Genomic DNA, 21,342 nt, shown 5'->3' with positions numbered 1-21,342 from the left:
ACCCTTTGTTTGATCCCTATACCTCCCCTGGTTCGGAAGGACTGGAACCTTCAAGACCCGTTCAGGGAGGAACGGAGTCCAGACGCCCTGCATTGATTACCCTGGCATCTGATAGAGCCGAAGCTAGGCCCAGGGTGAGGGCAGAACCTCTGATATCCCTCTCTGATCTAACTAGAGAGACTCCATTTTAATCCTGTCAGTGTTTTAAGCTCGAGAGGCAGTGGGGCTCAAGACCGCGAGAGACGAGGGAAAGGAGAATGAGTGCAGTGTTTACTAAGTCGCAAATGGACAGGAAACGAAGTATCGGCTCGATACCAGAGCATCCAAATAGCCAACCGTGGTATCACTGGAATTGAGAGGCCGATCAAATTGAGTGGAACCGAAGAGCTTCGGAAAGTACCCAGATGTGGGAAACCTCCTGTCACGACGTGATGAGTTGGGACTACGCGGAAAGTACCCCGTGGATAGGGCAACACGAGCCGACCGAACAGAGTTGGATACAACTACAGAGCCGAACTTTGGCAGTCGATGCTGGAATTTCGGCATTGACTGGATTGGCCAAAGGAATATTGGCGGGGAGAACAGAAACAGAACAAGGTAACGGGGCTCAGGGCATGGGAGAAATTCGGCCTTGGCCTCGGGCGACGGCGTCCTATACGGAATATATGGAAACTACACAACTTCCCAAAGAAACTCAAGAGTATGCTGAATCGGCGGGGGCCACAGCGCCCCCAGGACGTGTACAAATATTAGAAGAGAGACCTTGTAGTATGGAGGAGAGCTTAGCACATGTGGTTCACCTGCTCTCCGTACTTGTTGTAGGAGGATCAGAGGAAGGCCTCTCACAAGGAGAGGGTGCCTCCCGCCGAGTTGTCGGGCAAAGTCTGGCCGCCCTGCAGGCTATGATCCCGAGGGAGCAACCGCTAATACCCATTGACGATCAGCAACAACCGGTACAACCACTGGAACAACCTCAAGGGCCAGCAGATGAGAGACCGGAGGAACTTCCCCTTGATGAACTGGGAGGACCTCTGGAAGGAGAGGAAGAGGCACCATTAGAGCAGCCTCAAGAACAACTGCAGGACCAGCCGCAAGAGCAGCCCCAAGAACAGCCACTGGGGCAGCCACAAGAACAGCCGCAGGAGCTTCCGATCCTCCCAGGAGGATTGCCATTACAGCCGCAAGATGAGGCTCCGGTACTCCCACCGCCGCTGCAAGATGAGGCTCTGGTACTCCCGCCGCCGCTTCCAGCTCCTAGGCTTCCTCCGCCGCTAAGACCGAGAGGTCCACCTCCACAAGGCCCTCCAGCTCCACAACCGCAGAGACCACAGCCGAGGCTGCAAGGTCCTCCAATACCGAGACCCCAAGGGATCCCGCAACCAAGGCCCCAGTATCCTCCGATGCAACCGTGTCCGTGCCAACCTGATTGGCAGCCAAGGCAGGAACTGGTACCTGTACCATATTACCCACTCCCAGCACCGGTTGCCAGACCTCAAGAGTTACCAATGGGATGGGTAAAATTGGAAGCTACTTTCGATGGAGATCCCTCGAAGTTGGGATTTTTTCTAGTACAAGCACTACAATTTTTCAATCGTTGGGGACACTTGCTCGAAGACGAAGCTAGTCAAATCGAGCATTTGGCATCACGTCTGCAAGGAAAAGCAGCGGAATGGTATGTAGCCTTGTACGATTTGGGGGCTCCAGAATTAGACTCCCTACAGGGTTTGGTAGATGCGCTCCGAGCGCAATACGAAGACCCACTAGAAGAGAGCAGAGCCCGAACAGAATTACAATTGATTAGGCAAGGTAGCATGTCGACTAGAGACCATGTTACAAAATTCCGACAGGTAGCTGCCAAATGCCCAAGGTGTGAGGAAACCACCAAAATAATTATGTTCAAGCAAGGCATGAATCCCAGACTGTTGGATCAAGCCCTTATGCAAGATAATCCCCCCACGCTCTTGGGTTGGATTCAATTAGCTTGTGAAGTAGAGAACCGAATGCAAGAAGTGCGTCTGGTTGAGCAACAGCAATCGGCAGGCCACCGGCAAACCTCCATAATTGTCAGAGGGGGCAGAGGGGCAGGATATGCAGCTAGAGGAGCGAGAGATGCTAGATGGCAACAAGGACTGTGTCTACATTGTGGCCAAAGCGGTCACTTCGCAGCGCAATGTCCACTCCGGCCTGTGCAGAGAACTCCGTTCCCACCAAGGCATCCAACCCCTGCCACCCTTCCTCAACCGTCCCGCCCGACGCCCGCTCCGCGAACTTCGCGAGGGAGAGGTACGTTCAGAAGAAATCCTCCCGAAAAGGGATTAGAGCTAGAGGAAGTTATGGACTTTGACCCAACTGCTCTAATCGGTGAAGAAGCACCCGAAAGTCCTAATTCGGGAAACAAGATGGATCTGTCGTAAACGGACCCAAATGGCAGATCAAAACTCAGTTGGTTCCCATAGTGGATAGACCTCAAGGGTCCATACTATTCATGCCTGTTACATTAGTTAATCCTGAACGAAGGACTCATATTCGGGTGCAAGCGCTTACTGACTCTGGGTGCTCCGGAGATATAATTGCACCAGCTCTACTGAACAGATTAGTGCTCCCAATAAAAGAACTTGAAAATCCAGTCATTTTTGAACAGATGGATGGCACTAATATGAATCCAGTCACTACCGAAACAGTACCTGTCATTACAGGCATGGGTCAACATTGGGAGACAAGATCATTTGTAATTAGCTCTACAGAAAAATACCCGTTAATTTTGGGAAGCAGATGGTTGTGAGACCACAACCCAGACATTAATTGGGCAGCTGGAAGCGTCACCTTCAAGATAGATAGCTGCAAAACTCATCGTTGGGACCAGAATTGGGGTAATAATCCTACCCTCATAGAACAAGCACTCCTGACCCAGGAGGAAATTAACCAAATACCTAAACAGTACAGAGCCTATTTACAAGCTTTCACCGAAGAATAGGCCAACACCTTACCTCCCCATAGGAGAACCGATTGCACAGTGGAACTCATCCCCGGAGCCACATTACCCAAAGGTAGACTTTATCCCATGAGCCCAAATGAAAGAGAGGAGCTCCGAAAATTCATTGACACTAATCTTCAAAGGGGATTCATCCGACCAGCAAACAGCCCCCATGCTGCACCAGTATTGTTTGTTAAAAAGAAAGATGGAGGATTGCGACTGTGCACTGACTTCAGAGAACTTAATGCAGTCTCCTCCACAAACGCCTATCCCATACCTCTCATCAGAGATCTACTCAACGTCGTGGACCAAGGTAAGATCTTCACAAAATTGGACTTAAAAGATGCTTATTTTCACGTTCGTATACGAGAGGGGGATGAGTGGAAAACCGCGTTCAATACGCCATTGGGACAATATGAATATTTAGTCATGCCTTTTGGCTTGGCTGGGGCCCCTTCGGTTTTCATGTCCATGATCAATGAAGTACTGCACAAATTTTTGTATAAGGGAGTAGTTGTTTACCTAGATGATGTGTTAATTTACTCTGAATCTGAAGAAGAACATGTTTGCCTAGTGCAACAAGTATTAACTACTCTCATGTGTAATAATTTGCCCATCAAATTATCTAAATGTGAATTTCACAAAACTGAGCTTACTTACTTGGGATATTGCATCTCAAAAGATGGATTAAGAATGGATCCAGGCAAAGTGAAAGCTGTTCAAGACTGGCAACCCCCCACAAATCGTAAAGAACTGCAATCATTCCTGGGGTTTGCCAACTTCTATAGAGAATTTATACAAAACTTTGCCCAATTACTCTCCCCCTCACTGAACTCCTAAAGACTAAAGACAAAGGGGAGCAAGCTAAAAAACCAAAAGCTAAATTGAATTGGACACCACAATGCCAATCAGCCTTTAATCAATTAAAGCAGCAATTCATATCCAAACCAGTGCTGCAACACCCCGATGAAAATCGCCCATTCATAGTGCAGGTAGACGCCAGTGATACGGCGATTGGGGGAGTCCTTCTCCAACGGGGGACGGACAATATTCTCAAGCCTTGTGCATACCTTTCACGTAAATTTTCTGAAGCAGAAAGGAATTGGAATGTTTGGGAGAAGGAGGCATTTGCTGTAAAAGCGGCGCTCTCCACTTGGAGACATTGGCTAGAAGGGGTGCACCATCCGTTTGAGGTTTGGACAGATCACAAAAATTTGGAAGCGTTACGCAGTCCTCGGAGACTCAACGCCAAACAGCTAAGATGGGCGGAATACTTTTCAAAATTCAATTTCACTCTCCAATTCTTGCCTGGCAAAACTAACTTCCGGACGGATTCCCTTTTGCGCGTGCCCCAACACAAAAGCAAGCGGGAGGAGACAATAGACACAGTATTTTCGCCTACCCAACTGGGGTGTGTGGTAACTCGTAGTTACTAATGGTTACTAATGGACTCATGTCTAATTGCAAGAGATAGTCTAGATTGCAACTTTAAATAAGCCACAGTCTGACACTCCAGAGTATTCAGGTCTTGTTGAATTTTAATTCTATCTTCTTGGGTGTTTGCTACCGCTCTCAATTTGGTATCATCAGCAAATTTAATGAGCAGCCCTTCCACTCCTTCATCCAGATCATTGATAAAAATATTGAACAGTACCGAGCCCCAAACCGAGCCCTGCGGCAACCCACTGGACACCTCCCTCCAATCTGATGAAACGCCGTTGACCACCACTCTTTGAGTGCGGTCCTCCAACCAGTTCCCTATCCACCGAACTGTCCTATAGTCTACTCCACAGTCTTCCAGTTTGCCCATCAGAATGTCATGGGGAACCTTATTTCCGCATTTCAGCTTTACTGAAATCCAGATAAATCACGTCAACAGAGTTCCCCTGATCCAGTAAGCTGGTCACTCGATCAACGAAGGAAACCAGGTTGGTCTGGCAAGATCTGTTAGGAACAAAACCATGCTGACTTCCCCGGATCACTGAGCGGTCCTTCAGATGCTTACAGATTGATCCCTTTAAAATCTGCTCTAATATCTTCCCAGCAACAGAAGTCAGACTGACCGGCCTGTAGTTTCCCAGGTCATCCTTCCTCCCTTTCTTAAATATTGGGATAACATTCACTCTTCTCCAATCTTGTGGCACATCTCCAGTCCTCCAGGAGGCCTTGAAGATAATGGACAGGGGTTCTGCAAGTTCTCTAGAAAGTTCTTTCAGCACTCTTGGGTGCACCCCATCCGGCCCAGGGGATTTGTATTCATCCAGTGCAGCCAGATGCCTCTCCACTACCTCTCTGTCAATGTCAATTAGCCACTCAGGTGTCCTGCCACATTTTCTACTATCTCTAGATGTGCCTGAGTTCTTCAGGGAGAAAACAGAGGCAAAAAAGTCATTAAGCCTGTCTGCTTTTCTCTGTCCTGCATCAGAGTTTCTCCATCTACTCCCAACAGCGGTCCAATTGCCTCTTTTACCTTGCGTTTGCTTCTCACATATCTGTAAAAGTTTTTCTTATTGTAGCGAGCCCTCCTGGCCAGACCCAGCTCGTACTGAGCTTTGGCCTCTCTGATGGCTGATCTGCAGTACCTAGTAACCCTCATATACTCCTCTTTAGAGGTCTGTCCTTCTCTCCATTTCCTGAACATTTCCTTTTTCTCTCTTAGCTTATTCTGGAGCTCTCTGTGCATCCATATCGGTTTCTTGGAGCCCTTACCATGTTTCCGTCTTGCTGGGATAGTGAGGGCCTGAGCTTGAAAAGCTCGTGTTTGAGAATGGCCCACCCTTCACTCGCTCCTTTCCCTTCCAGCACACTCCCCCACGGAATGACTCTCATCAAGCCTCTGAGTTCATCGAAGTTGGCCCAAGAAAATCTAACCTACAAGTCTGGCTACGAACTTCCTTGGCTCCCCATAGTAACTGGAATTCAAGAAGGACATGGTCACTTCCCCCTAAGGTCCCCACCACCTTCATCTCATCTACCAATTTTTCCCTGTTGGTTAATATCAAGTCTAGTATGGCTGAACCCCTTGTAGCTTCCTCCACCTTTTGAAAAAGGAAGTTATTGGCCAGGCAGGTCAGGAAATTGCGTGATTCATGACGCTTTGCTGAGCCTGTCTCCCAGCACACATCAGGGAAGTTGAAGTCACCCATAATTACAAGGTTCTGATGTCTGGATACTCTGCCAATCTGTTCAAAGAGGGCAGCATCCATTTCTTCTCGCTGGTCAGGTGGTCTGTAGAAGACTCCAACAATAATACCCTTTGTCCTTCCTCCCCTTATTTCTACCCATATACTTTCCACCGGGCTGTCCGCCCCATTCTCCATAACTTCTTGACAATCAAGCCCTCTCCTCACATACAATGCCACTCTACCTCCTCTTCTACCCTTCCGGTTTTTCTTGAACAATTCATACCCATCCACTAGCACATTCCAGTCATGGGAATCATCCCACCAAGTCTCAGTAATTCCTACTATATCATAGCCCTCTGTTTGCAATAGAAGCTCAAGCTCTTCTTTCTTATTGCCCATACTTTGGGCATTGGTATATAGACACTTGTAGCCTTGTACCTTTGTTTGACCTTTCCTACCCAGGTGGGTCCCCACTGTTTTCACTTCATCATTGAAGTCGCCATGTCGATCGTCCCCTGCCCCTTGCGGCATCAGTTTTAACCTCTCCTGATGAAGTTCTCCAGGTTCGTTCCAAACGTTTTCTTCCCTGCCCTTGAGAGGTGAAGCCCATCATGTGCTAGAAGGCCTTCTCTAAGAAAACCTATCCCATGGTCCCAGAACCCAAAGCGCTCCTGCCGGCACCACCATCTCAGCCAGCGATTCACCTCAAGTATGGTCCGCTCCCTGCATGCTCCTCTTCCTGTGACTGGAAGGATAGAAGAGAATACCACGTGAGCCCCCCATGTCTTCAACTGCCTTCCAAGGGCTTCATAATCCTCTTTAATTCTTGCAACAGTATTCGAAGCCGTGTCGTTCGTTCCCACATGAATCAGCACAAACGGGTACTTATCAGCAGGCTTGATGAGTTTTGGCAGCCGGTCGGTAATATCCTGAATTCTGGCTCCCGGCAAGCAACACATCTCTCGGAATAGGGGATCTGGCCCAGAGACATGGCGTTCCATACCCCTGAGCAAGGAGTCCCCGACGACTACCACCTTCCATTTTTTCCCACTTCCATGTGGCCCCATGTCTTCTGCACTCCCTCTTCCAGATCTTTGCGGTTCTCCTCCCACTGTCACCTCTGTCACCATCTCTAGCACTTCAAAGCGATTCTTGAGCTCAAGTGGACCAGAGCATCTTCTTCGTTGACGCCTTCAGGTTTGTACTGTAGCATGGTATCACATAGTTGGAAGGTGGATGTCAGAAAAGTGAAATTTAGTTCTTGGTCTAGTTCATATCTGGATGTCTTGAACATCCAAGAGATGAACAGATATGAACAGCATCACTTATGGTTTCAACCAGGCATCTGTAGTTGCTGCCAGCAAAACTGCCATCCTAGAGCAAGTACTGCTGCCTGTGAAAGAACCAGTAGGTAAACAAGTGATGTCCGGTAGAAAATGGAAGTGGGTGCAGCTCAATTTTTAGTGCTAAAGCAAGGCCTTTAATTAGTCTGGCAAAGTGTCTCATAGGCGAGAGTCCCTATTCCATGACAATATAGTCTGGTGTGAATTCTGTGGTGACCTCAGAGTATGCCAATCTCAAAAAGTCTGATTTTGTCAGAGTCAGCAAATGATCTGGCAGAATTAGTCTGCAGAATGGGTGCCCATCATGTGTCTGCAAAACAAGGTACTGAAGTCGATGGTTTAAGTAAATGCATGTGCCATAGGAGCCAAAGTTGCAGGAGAAACAGAAGGTCAAGTTAGCATTGGTTGTACAGTGGATACATTAAACATTGGAGGAACAGCATAGGGTAGAGCCAAGAACAGCACACTGGAGAAGCATGGTGTAGTGATTGCAATCGGGGACAGTACTAAATATATATAAATTGATATGATAGACTGTTGAAGGACAAGGGACAAGCAAAATAGGGGAATGGGGACAAAAGGCTATTTCTCTTGATAACAAGCTTGGAATGCAGAATTGGAGGAGCCCAGCGGACAAGAATTTGGAAGCATGGACAGTTGTATATGATTGTGAACAATAAGGCTGGGTCCTACTGGAGTAGCATGCTTCTTACACAAGGGATATTTGTTCAGCTACAAAGCTACACACTAGAAGACTTCCAGTTTCTATTTTAGGGGCCACTGAAAGCCAAAAACCATCACCAGTTGGAGTTCCATTGAGACTTCTGGCCACCCAATATCTACCAAACAGCCTACCACAAAGAACATCTCCAAATCGACAGATTTGTTGTGACACTCCTGGGATAGACACACAGTCCTGACACTCATAACATTCATGGTAGGTCAGTGATCTCAAGTGACAGCTGGGAAATTTGGAGCTCATGACATGGTCTTCATACTGACATTGATATTCATCTGCGTTGTCCCTCTATGCATGATAGCGTGTGTGATTTGTTTTTGAAGTTCTGAAGGATTGTTTTGATCACTAGATGGAAGTATCCAGGAATGGATGTAGACGAAGTAGTTCTGAAGGCTTTGTTGAAGGAGCTGACCATGGTACAAAGAAGCGACTGAAACTGGGACTTTCACCACCATGAAGGAATGTTTGAAGTTAGACTGCTTCTGCTTCTTGTCTCCCCTCCTTTGTTTTTCTGGTTAACCAGTTTCTAAAGTTGTAGCACAAGATGTGGCCACCATATTTAGGACCACTGCTGCATCAGGAGATGGTACCCAAGGTCACTGTTCTGATAGTGTAGATGTTGACAGTATTGAAAGCACCACAGTTAGCACCTGCTGTTCTTCACACAACAATTCCAAAAGATGAGAGATTTGATAACTTCTTTTCTGTTTGGTGAATCAGTAACAGTGGATGCATGATTTTGTTTCTTCTACATTTAAGGGCAGGAATCAGGGCTTTGTGCTTCACTAAAGCACAAGAGGCAAAAATGATGGCTACTGGTGATTGAGCATTTGCTCTCATACGTGTGACACTAATTGGAGAAAGGCCTTTGTGACATATGTGAGGGAGAGGCAACAACAGAAATAAAATGAGGCCAGTGTCCAAGAAAAATTACTGGTTTTACTTTAAAAAAAATCTAAATCTAGAAGAGAGAAAAAGAGAGAAGGTAAAGGAAAGAGAGAAGGTAAAGGAAAACTGAGGTAATTCTATCTAAGAATGAACAAAGAGCTGCTAAAAGCAAGAAGAAAACTAAGAGGGAAGATTTACTCCTCCCCCTCAGAGCAGGAACAACAGCACCTTTTACTGGGAAAAGGAAACTGACCACTAGATTTTAAGCCTAGAACTTTAGAGTGGCTTTTGCACCAGTGCAAAATCTCATGTGTCAGTCTGCAAAGATACTACAAAGAGCACTAACTTTTATTACTAATGGAGAAATATCCCACTGGAAATGGTGAACACAGATGAAAGTCTCTCTGAATTAATTGGTTTTGAATGTTTTAATTTCAGGAACCAACGCCCCAGCGTCTTATTTCTATTTAACATTTACTTTGTGCCAACAGTGTGACCTGTAGGGTTCTACCTGTTTTATGCCACTGGTTCTAAGGATATATTGATACACCAACAGAATTAAACATATTCTGACCCAGCAGTGCAGAAGCTCTTGCGCTCACATGAAACACTCACACTTATCCACAATGGTTTCCTTGTTCATTTCAATGGATATGCAGATCCACTACCGTTCCTGCGCATCAGCTCCTTCCATTGAAATGAACAGGGAAGCCTGTGTGCGCAAGAGCTCCATGTATACAACCAGGGTTCCAGATGAGTGCACAAAATGTAAACATAATAATTCTTTACAAATAATTGGCCAGCTCCAAATAATTGTTACCCAAAATGGATTTATTCCTAATTATACTTACATATAAAACTTTTTAGGAAATGACAATCCTAGAGTCACTTTTAAAAAAATGGAATCAAAATTAATATAATAAACACTCTTTCAATATGGCCAGTCTGGATTGTTCATCCAATCAAAAAATTCTACTAAATGAATGAAACTGGTTTATATACTTGGGACTAGATGGGACTTGTTCTTCTATTTCAATTCTTTATAATGATACACTTATCTCTAAACAGCAACCTGGGATGAAAAGAAGTAACCTACCTCTGCATCTGCAGATAAGGCAGCCTTCATTATCCTGCTGGAAGCCATTAGGACAGATCTTATCACATGACTGTTCTGGGCATTTTTTACATCGACAGATTTCACACCCATGCTTGTTTTTCCTAAATGACCAAAATTATTTGAAAAGGCTTTTTAAAAACATGTATAAAATCTGACTTGTTACAAAATTATGTTTTTTTAATTAACTGGCAAATATAAGTTATTTAATTATAATCCTGTACCCAGATGTAGCAAAAGAGCATAAACGCTGAATGCATGTTTTGTTTGTAGGACTGACAGTAGTTCTATGTATGAATCTCTATCGCCATCATTATACAGAAATAATTATTTTGTGTACAAATCAGAAAACAGCTTGACCATGATTCATTAAAATACTTTCCATCAACTTTTTCTTCCTAGAGCAATCCTCTCTCCACATCTAAATTTCTGCTAATCCTAATACTACTAACAGAAGCCAGAATAAAAAGAAAGGAAACCAACAGTGCAATCTTAAACACAGTTACTCCAGTCTAAGCCCACTGAAATCAAGGAAATCTCATATGCTAGCCAAGAAAACAGTAGATGGAGTTATCTTTAGTTAGATGAGCCTTGTAATTAAGCACTTACCTGGTTCCCTGTGGCAACTGGTACAATTCCATATTTGAACAGTCAGTGCTCAGAACAAGAGGTGACAGCAGCCACAGAAACTTCTGGTAACATTTCCATAGACATATGCCATTTTTTACCCATTCAGCATGGTACAACTTTAATTATACACGTTACTCTTACTATTACTTAACAAGTCCTAGCAAATCACTATGCTCCATTGAGAATACAGAAATAAAATTATTTCCATCTAAGAAACCTTACAATTTCAATGACTTAGTAGAAGAGACTACTGACTCAGCAGCTTCATTTTCTCTCAGGAGCCATGTTTCAGGGATGTTCCTCCAGTCTTTTCTCAAATGTTCCGTTGCAGCCACTCTCTTATCCACTAGGTGGGGCACCAGTACACAGAGATGGACCAAACCCTTCTTTTCCTGTCTTGGCAAGTCTAAAGCATTCTCCTAGGTCATTCAGCTTTCTACCTTCCCAGATTTATTTAAACTAAGCTGGACATAGGAGCTCTTGTCTCAAGGATGACTGTTACGAGTGCAGGACTGTTGTCTTTCATGATAGCTGGAAGCAACTCTTGCCTCTTGGTAAACCACCACCATTCCTTTTTCTCCTTGCCCCCAAACTGTCTTCCTTCCTTTCTTTTCTATCCCTTGCTTATCATCCTTATCAGTGTCTCTACAGTCCTCTAAATAACAGTCCCACAGCTGTTCACTACCACAAATGTAATACAACTAGATTGTTATATTTCTGCAGAAACATATACTGCTATTAAGCAGGACTTGCCAAGCTCTTCTGTAGTGAGCACAATTTCTGAATAATAATAACTTTCCAGCGCTAATAACCCCCTGCATGTTACCAAACTTTGTTATGTCCTAAAAATAGAACATGAACTAGGAAGAGCACCAGTAATGAAGCCATCAGCTAAGCAGCAAAGAAAAAAATTGTACGAAATAAGTTTTTTAAAAAATACTTGCAGCAGATTTTTTCCTGGATCATCTACTGTCTAAGGGGGATCTACCAACTACTGGTAGCTTGGTTACCGTTGAAGAACCTGCAATTAACCATCCAAGATCACCTTCTCTACTGCTAGCATCGAATTGTTTATTTTACAAGAGTATTATCTATCACAAAAATATTTAGAAAAATAATTTTCTGAAGGACTGCTAGTGTATGTACAGCAATAACATTCTGAAGGTGTGTATTTTTTAACAGTAACAAAGTAAGTTTTATTCTTTACTGAAGTGGTTGAATAGTATCTTTCAGCCAACCACTGGGTACACATATCTGAGTTTAGATTATAGCACATTTACTTACCTAAAGCAAACATAGGACCTGAGCTGCTGAGTGAAGTTAAATTTAAGAATTTGTATAAACATTTTCTTACACTGGTAATGGTAATTTAATGCATACAAATGACTTTCTATATTATTGTGATGCTCTCAAAACAGGAATCTCTTAACTTTTAAATGCATGTTTTAAAGTAAAATAATTCTATTTTCTTCAGATATTTTTATTATGAAAAGTGAATAGAAGTATTTGAAGGATGGTAACAGAAAGGAAAAATAAAACACAAGCTCAACACCCCAAGTAGTCTCTGAAGGGTATGGCTCTTCTCTTGTATCTTTCCTCTTTAACCCTTTTGCTTTTATATTACATCTATTAAAGACTGTAAGCCTTTATGGCAGGACCCTCTATTTGACTCTTAAGGATATTTTAAGCAATTAAATGATAATGACAACAATTCTTGAGTATGCAGACCCCTCAACCACTTCAACAGAAATAGTATACATAAAAGGAAGTACGCATGGAGCAGTCTTTGTAGGTAAGAAAGCTCTCTGCATGTTTTGGAACCTTTAAGCCTACAGCAAGTGTTAATAAAAACTTGAAAACTGATCTGGTTTGCTGATCAGAGAAACTGCTTCCTTCAGGTGAGCAAACTGATATAGAAAATACTGTTCTCGTATTTGCTGTTCTCACAGATATCTGTCTACCTTGAACTGATTTAGAACAATAAGCTAGAAGGTGACTTTCACACTTTAATTTATTGCACTGCTGATACCTAGCTTTTTCCAAATATGGAAGTTCTTTCTTAGCGTAAATTACAATTATTTTTTGCCTTTCGAATGCTAATCTTTTAAAAGGCACACTGTCAGCCCTCTTCAGCCATGCCTTGCATGTGTGGATGGGTATATGCAGATTTAAAAATTAGGATAGCCCCACTTATGTGGAAGTCTTCCAATGGAGTGAACAGAGAAGCTGATATACAAAGGAACTCTTGTTTGCCCTTTGTGCCAGTGATTACATTTTAGGATTAAAATTCAGAATAAGTATTCTAACCACTTTTGAGTATTTTCCAGGTCTATCACAAAGAAAATCAGCATGTAAAATATGATGTTTGAATGTTATCTATAAATGAATTAGTAATGTCTTGTTTAAATTATCTCATTGTCCATAAATTATATATTATTTTAGGGGCCATTTTGATTAATAGCAAATAAAGGAAACTAGGTAAAACCAGATGAATTATGTTCTGTGTGTGTGTATGTGTGTGTATATGTATATACACACACACACACACACACACACAATACCAAACATATTCTGTACTTGAAAGTGTATCTCTCAGCCTGCTCCCACAGCTGGGAAATGGTGTGTAGGATGGCAGGATCCTGTGAGGCTTGGCTGTCACAGCAGCCATTTCTTCCTCCCTACCAGGGGCCTTTTATTTTATTTAAATTGGCAACTGAACAGCGATATATTGATATCATAATATAGTAATATATAATAACATAACATTCGATTTATATACTGCCTTTCAGGGTGATTTAACACCCACTCAGAGTGGTTTACAAACTATGCCATTATTATCCCCACAACAACAAACACCCTGTGAGGTGGGTGGGGCTGAGAGAGCTCCTAGAAGCTGTGCCTGACCCAAGGTCACCCCAGCTGGCTTCAAGTGGAGGAGTGGGGAATCAAACCCAGTGCTCCAGAATAGAGTCCCGCGCTCTTAACCACTACACCAAACTGGCTCTCATGTAATAGGTTCTCTGAATTCCCTTCTTGCATGTAAAAAAACAAGTCTCCAGCCCCTTTCATTGTGAAAATATAAAGGCACATCTCCACACCAAGAGCCACAGACTTGCTTTTGAACATGAAAACTGGGAATTCAAAGAACCTGATACACATACTGCTATACTGTTATACTGATAAAATTGCTGATCTAAAAAAAAAGCACCGCTGGTGGTGTGGAGAGGAAATGGCCACTGGGGCATCAGTTGATAGCATCCTGGGGATGGGAATAATATCTCAAATTATTTTGCATTGGCTCAGTACTGAAATAAGAGGAACTTGGTATTAAGAGATCTAATAGGAGGATGGTGATAAAGTGTTGAGCAATTTTCACAGTGACTGAGCCCTAGTTGTCTGGCATCAGCCTAGAGGCTAAAAGAGCCATCTCCCAAAATGTAGCTCAGACTCTAGAGGATCAGTTGCTCCCTGACTGCTTAGGGGAAGCAAGTCTGTACTGTATGTAGCTCATTCCAGGCACAGGAGATGGTTGCGACGCACCCCCCCTCCCCCCGCCATGTAAAAAGACTCTAATGAAAAGTTCCCTACTGCTACTACTGCTGCAACAGACCAAAAAGTATTCATCGGGAAGGCAGACTTCTGTCCCTTGGACATAAACAGAAATAAGTAAAAGGCCATAGGAAACATAAATGTTTTGCCCGGCATCTAATGCTCAGCAAGCATGACAATAAGCAGAACTATGAGAAGGGAATTCTGTAACTGAGGCATTACATCAGAGAAGGTCCTGACTCTAGTGCTCAACCACTTTACTTCAGTAAGTGGGGAAAGACAAAGCAGGGGCCCTTGAAACTGATTTCAGCTAACAGGCTGGTTTATATAGCAGCATTCTCATCTGTAGTTTACTCTGCCCTTCTATTGCAAATTTAACTCTAAAATCCCCCTTAGTAATACTTTCCAATAATGTCTACTATGATATCTCTCTTACTTAATCCCAAACTGCCCAATTTCTTCAAAATTTATCTCCCATATTTGGCAAAACAAACATAAACCACCTCAAAATAATCTGAAAATTAAGATACTTAATAAAACCCCCACTAACCTGAAGAACAGTAGAGGCCCTGGCAGTGATACTTTTCAAATGGGAAAGATACAAGTTCTCTCCCGCATGGTGAACTTTACATCAGACTTTCTGCGTATTCAACCCATGAGGACTGGATACGCTTTATTCATTGGTTCTAGCCTCATACTGCTTTGATTCTAAATCAAATCAAATCAATTACCTTTATTGGCATTAGAAATAATAGTCTACAATCAGAGATAGGGATAGGCAGAAGCATGAACATAAACAAGCAATTAGTAACAGTTAATAATAAAATTAATAAACATTCAACAATCAGGTGCGGCTATATGCTTGGATTTAACTTTATAAACTTCTGCTAGAAATTTTGCAACACTTAAAGCTTTGATTCTTTAATTCTACTACATTTAGAGGGAGTTGAACAGAAGTGATATCTTGTTTTTTATTTCTACGCTAGAAAAATGCCCTGCTGTGGGCTTTGAGGATTCATCAGGTTCCTCAGTGGACTGGCTGAGGAAACTTACAAAGGGATTTTTGGGCGTCTTTTTAATGGCACTTATGTTGCAACATTGCCATTTTATTTTATTTTTTTAAATTGAGGAAAAAAACTTGGTTGGCTGCTGTTCAACAAATCAAGATGCAGTGGAATAAAGGTGATGGTGAAAGGCAAAGCCAGGATCAGGCCTCACACCACAGAAAGCATTCTGCACTTTAAAAAAGCCTTGGTTTCACTTTGCTGGATAAAAATTGGGATAGGTATGCAGGCAGAAAAGCTGCTGAAAAGCCAGGGGAAGCAATTCTGCAGCAGTTGCAGCCTTCCTCTGTGCGGAATGCAAAAAAGCCTGGGAAGCTGTTTGGAGACAAAATAGTTTGATTGTGGGTGCAGAAGTCTGGAAAGAAATCGATGCAGTATTGGGCCAGAACCAATGAAAAAGCCCTGTGCAGAAAAGACCAATGATAATCACTGCTGTTACAATTTTCTGAAAAGGACATAATTTGCTAATTTAACTATCGAATGATATACTAAATTTGTTAGTCCACTATGAATAAATAGCAACTTAGGATGAGCCATTCAATTTTGTTAAGAGCTTTCCTCCATTTTATAACATATAACAGGACAGTTAGTAATTGTTCAGCACTTTATTGTGCCTTTCTCACCCTGCCACTAAGCTCACTGGAAGATTTTCAACTTGTGAAGCTGTCTTGGTCTAGTCTAACTCATAGGATTTTTATGAGAATAAAATAGTGACAGGAGAACCATCATATGAGAATAAAATAGTGAGAGGAGAGCCATCATACATGAACCCAGACTCTTTGGAAGAAAGGGATTATAAAAAGTGAGAGATTAGATTATTCACTAAACATTAATTACACTTATTACATTTATTAAACATTATTTTTATTTACTCTAGACTTATAACCAAAAATGCCTTTAATATAAGAATACGTACAAGTATCCAAATGGACAGTACTTGTCACATACTATGGGCTTGCATTTCTTAGGCCGTGGGCGGCACTGACAGATCTTACAGTTCTGGCCATCAGTCTGGAAACCGAAGGAACAATCCAAGGAACAACCTGACATGAGCTCAGCACACAGCTCCTCTCCTGTGAAGAACACATGAAACTTAGCAGAACTGTAACTGTTTACACACACAAGTAGAATACTTTTCTTCCCCATCAAATCCCATGCCCTTAACTCATAATTGTCCTAATTACATGTTTATACTTATACAAACAGTACTTTAAACAAATAATTATATATTTCATCTAATTAAGACTGCCACCATAAAATTATGCAGAGGAGTTACCCGTGTTAGTCTGTAGTAGCAAAATCAAAAAGAGTCCAGTATGCTACAATAAAGTTGGTTAGTCTTAAAGGTGCTACTGGACTCTTGATCATAAAATTATGTTCATTCTATCAGAATTCACATCCTGATAAATCATTAGCTTCATTACACACATGCACTTTTCCACCTCAACCTCCCCTCCCACCAGCTCAGCCAGCCTGCCTGTCTACTTACAGTGCTGCAGCTACTGCATGCCTGCATCACAAAGTGCCTGTGGATGTAGAGGTGGTGGCTCCTGTTTCCCCCTTCCTACCCAATGGCTTACAGAGTTGCCACTGCTTGCATGGCTCACATGTAGCAAGTGCTTAAAGAGCACTGGAAAGGACCAACAGAATTTATTTCAGTACCTAATCTGCATTTATCTAAATGCAAGCAAGTTAAAGGCCAAAGATAGCGTTTAGGCTTAAGAGAACTGTCGGAGTGTGGCTAAAGCAGACATCTTCTCTGCTGAAGCTTCTACTCACAAAAAAGCAAACTGTTGTTTAGTTTTCATATCTGTTACAGACAGAATGTCAAAGAATACTCCAGCTACACATGTACTTCTCTTGCTCATGCATAAACGGCCTTCTTGGATTGTAGCTCAGAAAATGAAGAAACCTGCCTACAGTTACACCAATTAGGCTAATTCTTGTCGCTGGTGAAATCAGCAGGAGTTCCATGTAATGTATTTAGAACTAGGCATCAGAACCTTGCGACTCTAAAATGCTATATAACTGCTATTTCAAAGAAGCTTTGAGGTAGAGAAGCTTACATAAGAATATTACTATTTTTTTTAAAAAAAAAATTACAATCTGCAGAATAATAATAAAGCAGATACCATGATCAATAATAGATCAAGATGAGTAGCTGTGTTTATCTGTAGCAGTAGAAAAGAGCAAGAATCCAGTAGCACCTATAAGATTATCAAAATTTGTGGTAGCTTTCATGAGCTACAGCTCACTTCTTCAGATACAGCTAGAATGTGAGTCCATCTGTCTTTATATCTTGGAGAGTGGAGTGATTACAGAAGCTGAATGATAATAGATGGTGAATGACAATGGGAGGTGTGATTGAATAGGGTGGGGTATGCAGAGGGGTAGTGGGTGTGGAGAAATCAGCACTGATAATGAGTCAAGAAGCTGGTGTCTTGAGACATCAGCTTCTCCACATCCACTACCTCACATTCCCTTCTCCACAAAAGAAGTCAATAGGTAGAAATGAAAAGATCATGAAAACAGGATTTAGCAGGAGGAACATGCAACAAATATAGAAAAGTCAGACAAATACAATACTGTAAATCTTCCTAACTGAGCCAAAATCTCATAGTATAGTTCAGGGATCCCCAACTTTTTTGAATTCTGACAGAGGGTGTTGGGTGCAACCATAAAATGGCTGCTACAGGAGACTGAGCCAACCACAAAAAGTCAAGGACTGAGGTTACACATAACTCATGACAGTAGCTCTTTAGCAATTCGGGTTCAGTGTTCAGTAAACTGAACTGACTGACTAAAATGACTGAATTTTACCTGATTTGGAAAAATTTGGTATTATCAAACTTAATTCGGTTACCAAATGAATTCGGTAACACTGAATTTAAATTTACCAAATTTATTTGGTAAAATTCAGTAAGTGTGGCAGCATTGTTCCACTGAGGAACAGCAAAGAAGCACTGCATCCTAACTGTTTTTACCAGATGGGTGGGGGAAGAAGGGAGGGGGAGAGAGTCAGAGGTGAAGGAGGGAGGGGGGGGAGTGTGAGTGGCCAGTCCTTGCAGCAGCTCTCCTTCTTTGGCCAACAGGATTCTCAAGAAGGAGAGTGCTTTTTTAAAACTGCTGCAAGAAGTTAAACTAGGAGGCTTGCCTCAATCAGCCTCCATTTTGCTCTAGCCTGGAGATTCACTGCCTGCTTGCTGCTGCTGGCTTTCTCTCCTGGCCTGCTTTGGACTGCGGCTAGATTCTGCTGCCCAGTGACAGGAGTGGATTCCTAGCTGCTGCCTGGTTTAAGAGTTGTTAGACTCACTAGGCTTTTTCTTTCTTTGGAGAGAGGGGGTTGTGGCCTGGTGTCTAGGAGGGATAGGGGTGGGGATGAAGGGAAAGGGGGGGTTGTTTATATTTTAGAAACTGCTTTTTTGCTGAGTGTGTGCGTGGGGCCAAATTAGTTTAATTAAACTATAGTTTCGTTACACCTGAACTGTCTCTGAGTTTGGTTGAGAAAAATTTAGGAAGGGCTCTGTTATCAAGTGAATTCACAAACTGTGCGTCAAATTCTCTGATCATGAAGAGCAAAACTGAAAAAACTATATACATTTTTTAAATTATTCATGGGCATAGGTAAGTTACTGGTTTTGCTTTAGTAAATTAGGATTGTGTACAGATTTACTTATTGGGCAGTTCAAATGTCTGCAAGCCAAAACTATTTATAAAGTTATTTTTATATGTAACTATATTAGTAAAGGCCCTGTAGCACAGAGTGGTAAAGCTGCAGTACTGCAGCCCAAGCTCTGCTCATGGCCTGAGTTCGATCCCGGCAGAAGCCGGGTTCAAGTAGCCAGCTCAAGGTTAACTCAGCCTTCCATCCTTCTGAGGTTGGTAAAATCTGGGGGTAAAGTGTAGATGACTGGGGAAGGCAGTGGCAAACCACCCTGTAAGAAGTCTGCCAAGAAAACGTCATGATGCGACATCCCCCATGGGTCAGTAATGACTTGGTGCTTTCACAGGGGACTATCTTTACCTACTTTAAAAAAAAAACTTTATTAGTCTTGAGCTGCCCCAGAAACAAATCTCACCAGCATGCCTACACGTTTAAAAAACCCAGTAGTTTACAATATTGTACTTAGAAATGTAAAGTTTTTTGCAGAAGAGCATTGTCCTTCTGAATGTAGCCTTTTTGTATAACATGCAAAATTAATTGCATTATATTTAAGTATCTTGTGCATGAGATAAAGATACCGAGAAACAAAACAATGTACATGTACTGATATTTCTTTGAAAGTGATAATTCAAGATCATTTATATACTTACTCGTTTTGCACTGGCAGATGTGACAACCATTTCGATCAACTCTGAAGTTGTAGACACAGTCTCTCTCAGTTAACGTGCAGTTCACAAGAGGATAACATGTGGGTGGACCTATTGTGATATATGTTGGTTCTAAGAAAAAAAAAGAATAATTTGTTATAAAATGTTAAAAAAAAACCCAGTGTTAGGACCACACTATCACAGCCATGTTAACTATCTGTTCTGGGCATGATATATGATGTATTACTGTTGAGTTGCCTTCTATTATCCCTTTTTTGGCTGAAAGTGTTGTCAAGTTATAGCAGACTGATGATGACCCCTCATGAGGTTTTCAAGACAAGAGACCAACAGAGATAGTTTGCCATTGCCTGCCTCTGCATAGCAATCCTGGTCTCCCTTGGAGGTCGCCCATCCAATTACTAATCAAGGCCAATTCTGCTTAGCTTCCGAGATCTGATGAATTATTTGCTTGATATTGAGGATTTGGCTTTGTCCTTGCCATAATTTAGCTAAGGGTACTAAATGGTAACTGGGTTACCAATGAAAGAACTCTAAAGAAGAACAAAATTATGATACTGTAAGAAAACGATGTCTTATGTCAAAACATTAGTAGTAATTGATTTGTCTTGAAATGAACTGAAGTTGTACTTGGCAGTTATGGCGCAGTTCTTATTAATGAGTACTTCTGCAATAAATATTAAAACAATCAGTGCTAACTTGTATGTAATGGTTTGGTCTATTATACCTTTCTGTAACGGGGAATCTATTATTTTTCCAGCTTAAACTCTCATTTCACACTCATTTCACACCCTAGACTGAAGAGCCCTCTTGCTTAAGGATACAGAGAATCATTCATTTTAGATTTTTAAAAAAAATTAGGGCACCTTACCCTACCATTATTTATAGATTATGGTTACTACAAACATACCTGCATAATACAAATACCTGAATTGGAAATCTTCATTGGAAATCAAGTAGCACAAGCCAGGAAAGAGATTTTTTAAGCCGAGTAGAGTTGACTGAGGGTTCAAGTTTGCATCTACTTGTTCTGCCCATTGGATACATTTATCTTGTCTGTAGGCTGCCAAATGATTTCAGGCTGCTGAGGGAGCAGCAGAGATACCCTTGGAACACACATGGAACTGCATATGTGCAGGCCTGCTGACTGCTATGATTGTATAGCTTTAAGGTTACAAGGGGGGCATCTGTTGCTCCCCAGAGCGCCCGTTTCCCATCCAAACAGCTCACTGTCCGGCATAGGTGGTGACCCATTCCCTCAGTTCTCCTGTTCTGCTGCAAGTCTCCATACTAACAGATCAGTAGAGAACTCACAGTGGGGCAGGGGTGGGGTATGAGTGCTAGCACAGAAGACTTCAATTAACAACAGTTTTATGTAAGTGCAAGCCTGTTTTTATTTTCAATCTTCTGTGCAGTCTGTCAGAACCGTGGCTAGATAATATCCTTACTCCAGTCTGCCTTCTGCAATTAGACAATAGTCCATTGTTTCCAAAAAGCATTTAATGAAGAAAAAGATTATTATAGTCCACAGGCCTGAATGCAATATTCAGGTTGGTACATATGCATTGTTACCAATGACTAGCAAAG

General features: G+C 42.2%; 1 protein-coding gene across 3 annotated transcripts in view; it reads right to left on the bottom strand.

Annotated features, from left to right (window-relative positions):
• CRIM1 (cysteine rich transmembrane BMP regulator 1) overlaps nucleotides 1–21,342 on the bottom strand; it is a 232,441-nt gene that overhangs the window by 31,262 nt on the left and 179,837 nt on the right. For all 3 annotated transcript variants that reach the window (XM_054976633.1, XM_054976641.1, XM_054976648.1), the window contains 3 exons: nucleotides 19,741–19,869; nucleotides 16,343–16,499; nucleotides 10,166–10,287 (listed from right to left, as the gene is read on the bottom strand). In XM_054976633.1, the coding sequence (XP_054832608.1) occupies nucleotides 10,166–10,287; nucleotides 16,343–16,499; nucleotides 19,741–19,869 (408 nt within the window). The remainder of the gene's footprint in view (nucleotides 1–10,165; nucleotides 10,288–16,342; nucleotides 16,500–19,740; nucleotides 19,870–21,342) is intronic.

This window comes from Eublepharis macularius, chromosome 1, assembly GCF_028583425.1.
Source record: "Eublepharis macularius isolate TG4126 chromosome 1, MPM_Emac_v1.0, whole genome shotgun sequence".
NCBI lineage: Eukaryota > Metazoa > Chordata > Lepidosauria > Squamata > Eublepharidae > Eublepharis > Eublepharis macularius.
This window is presented reverse-complemented; position numbering and strand designations above follow the sequence as displayed.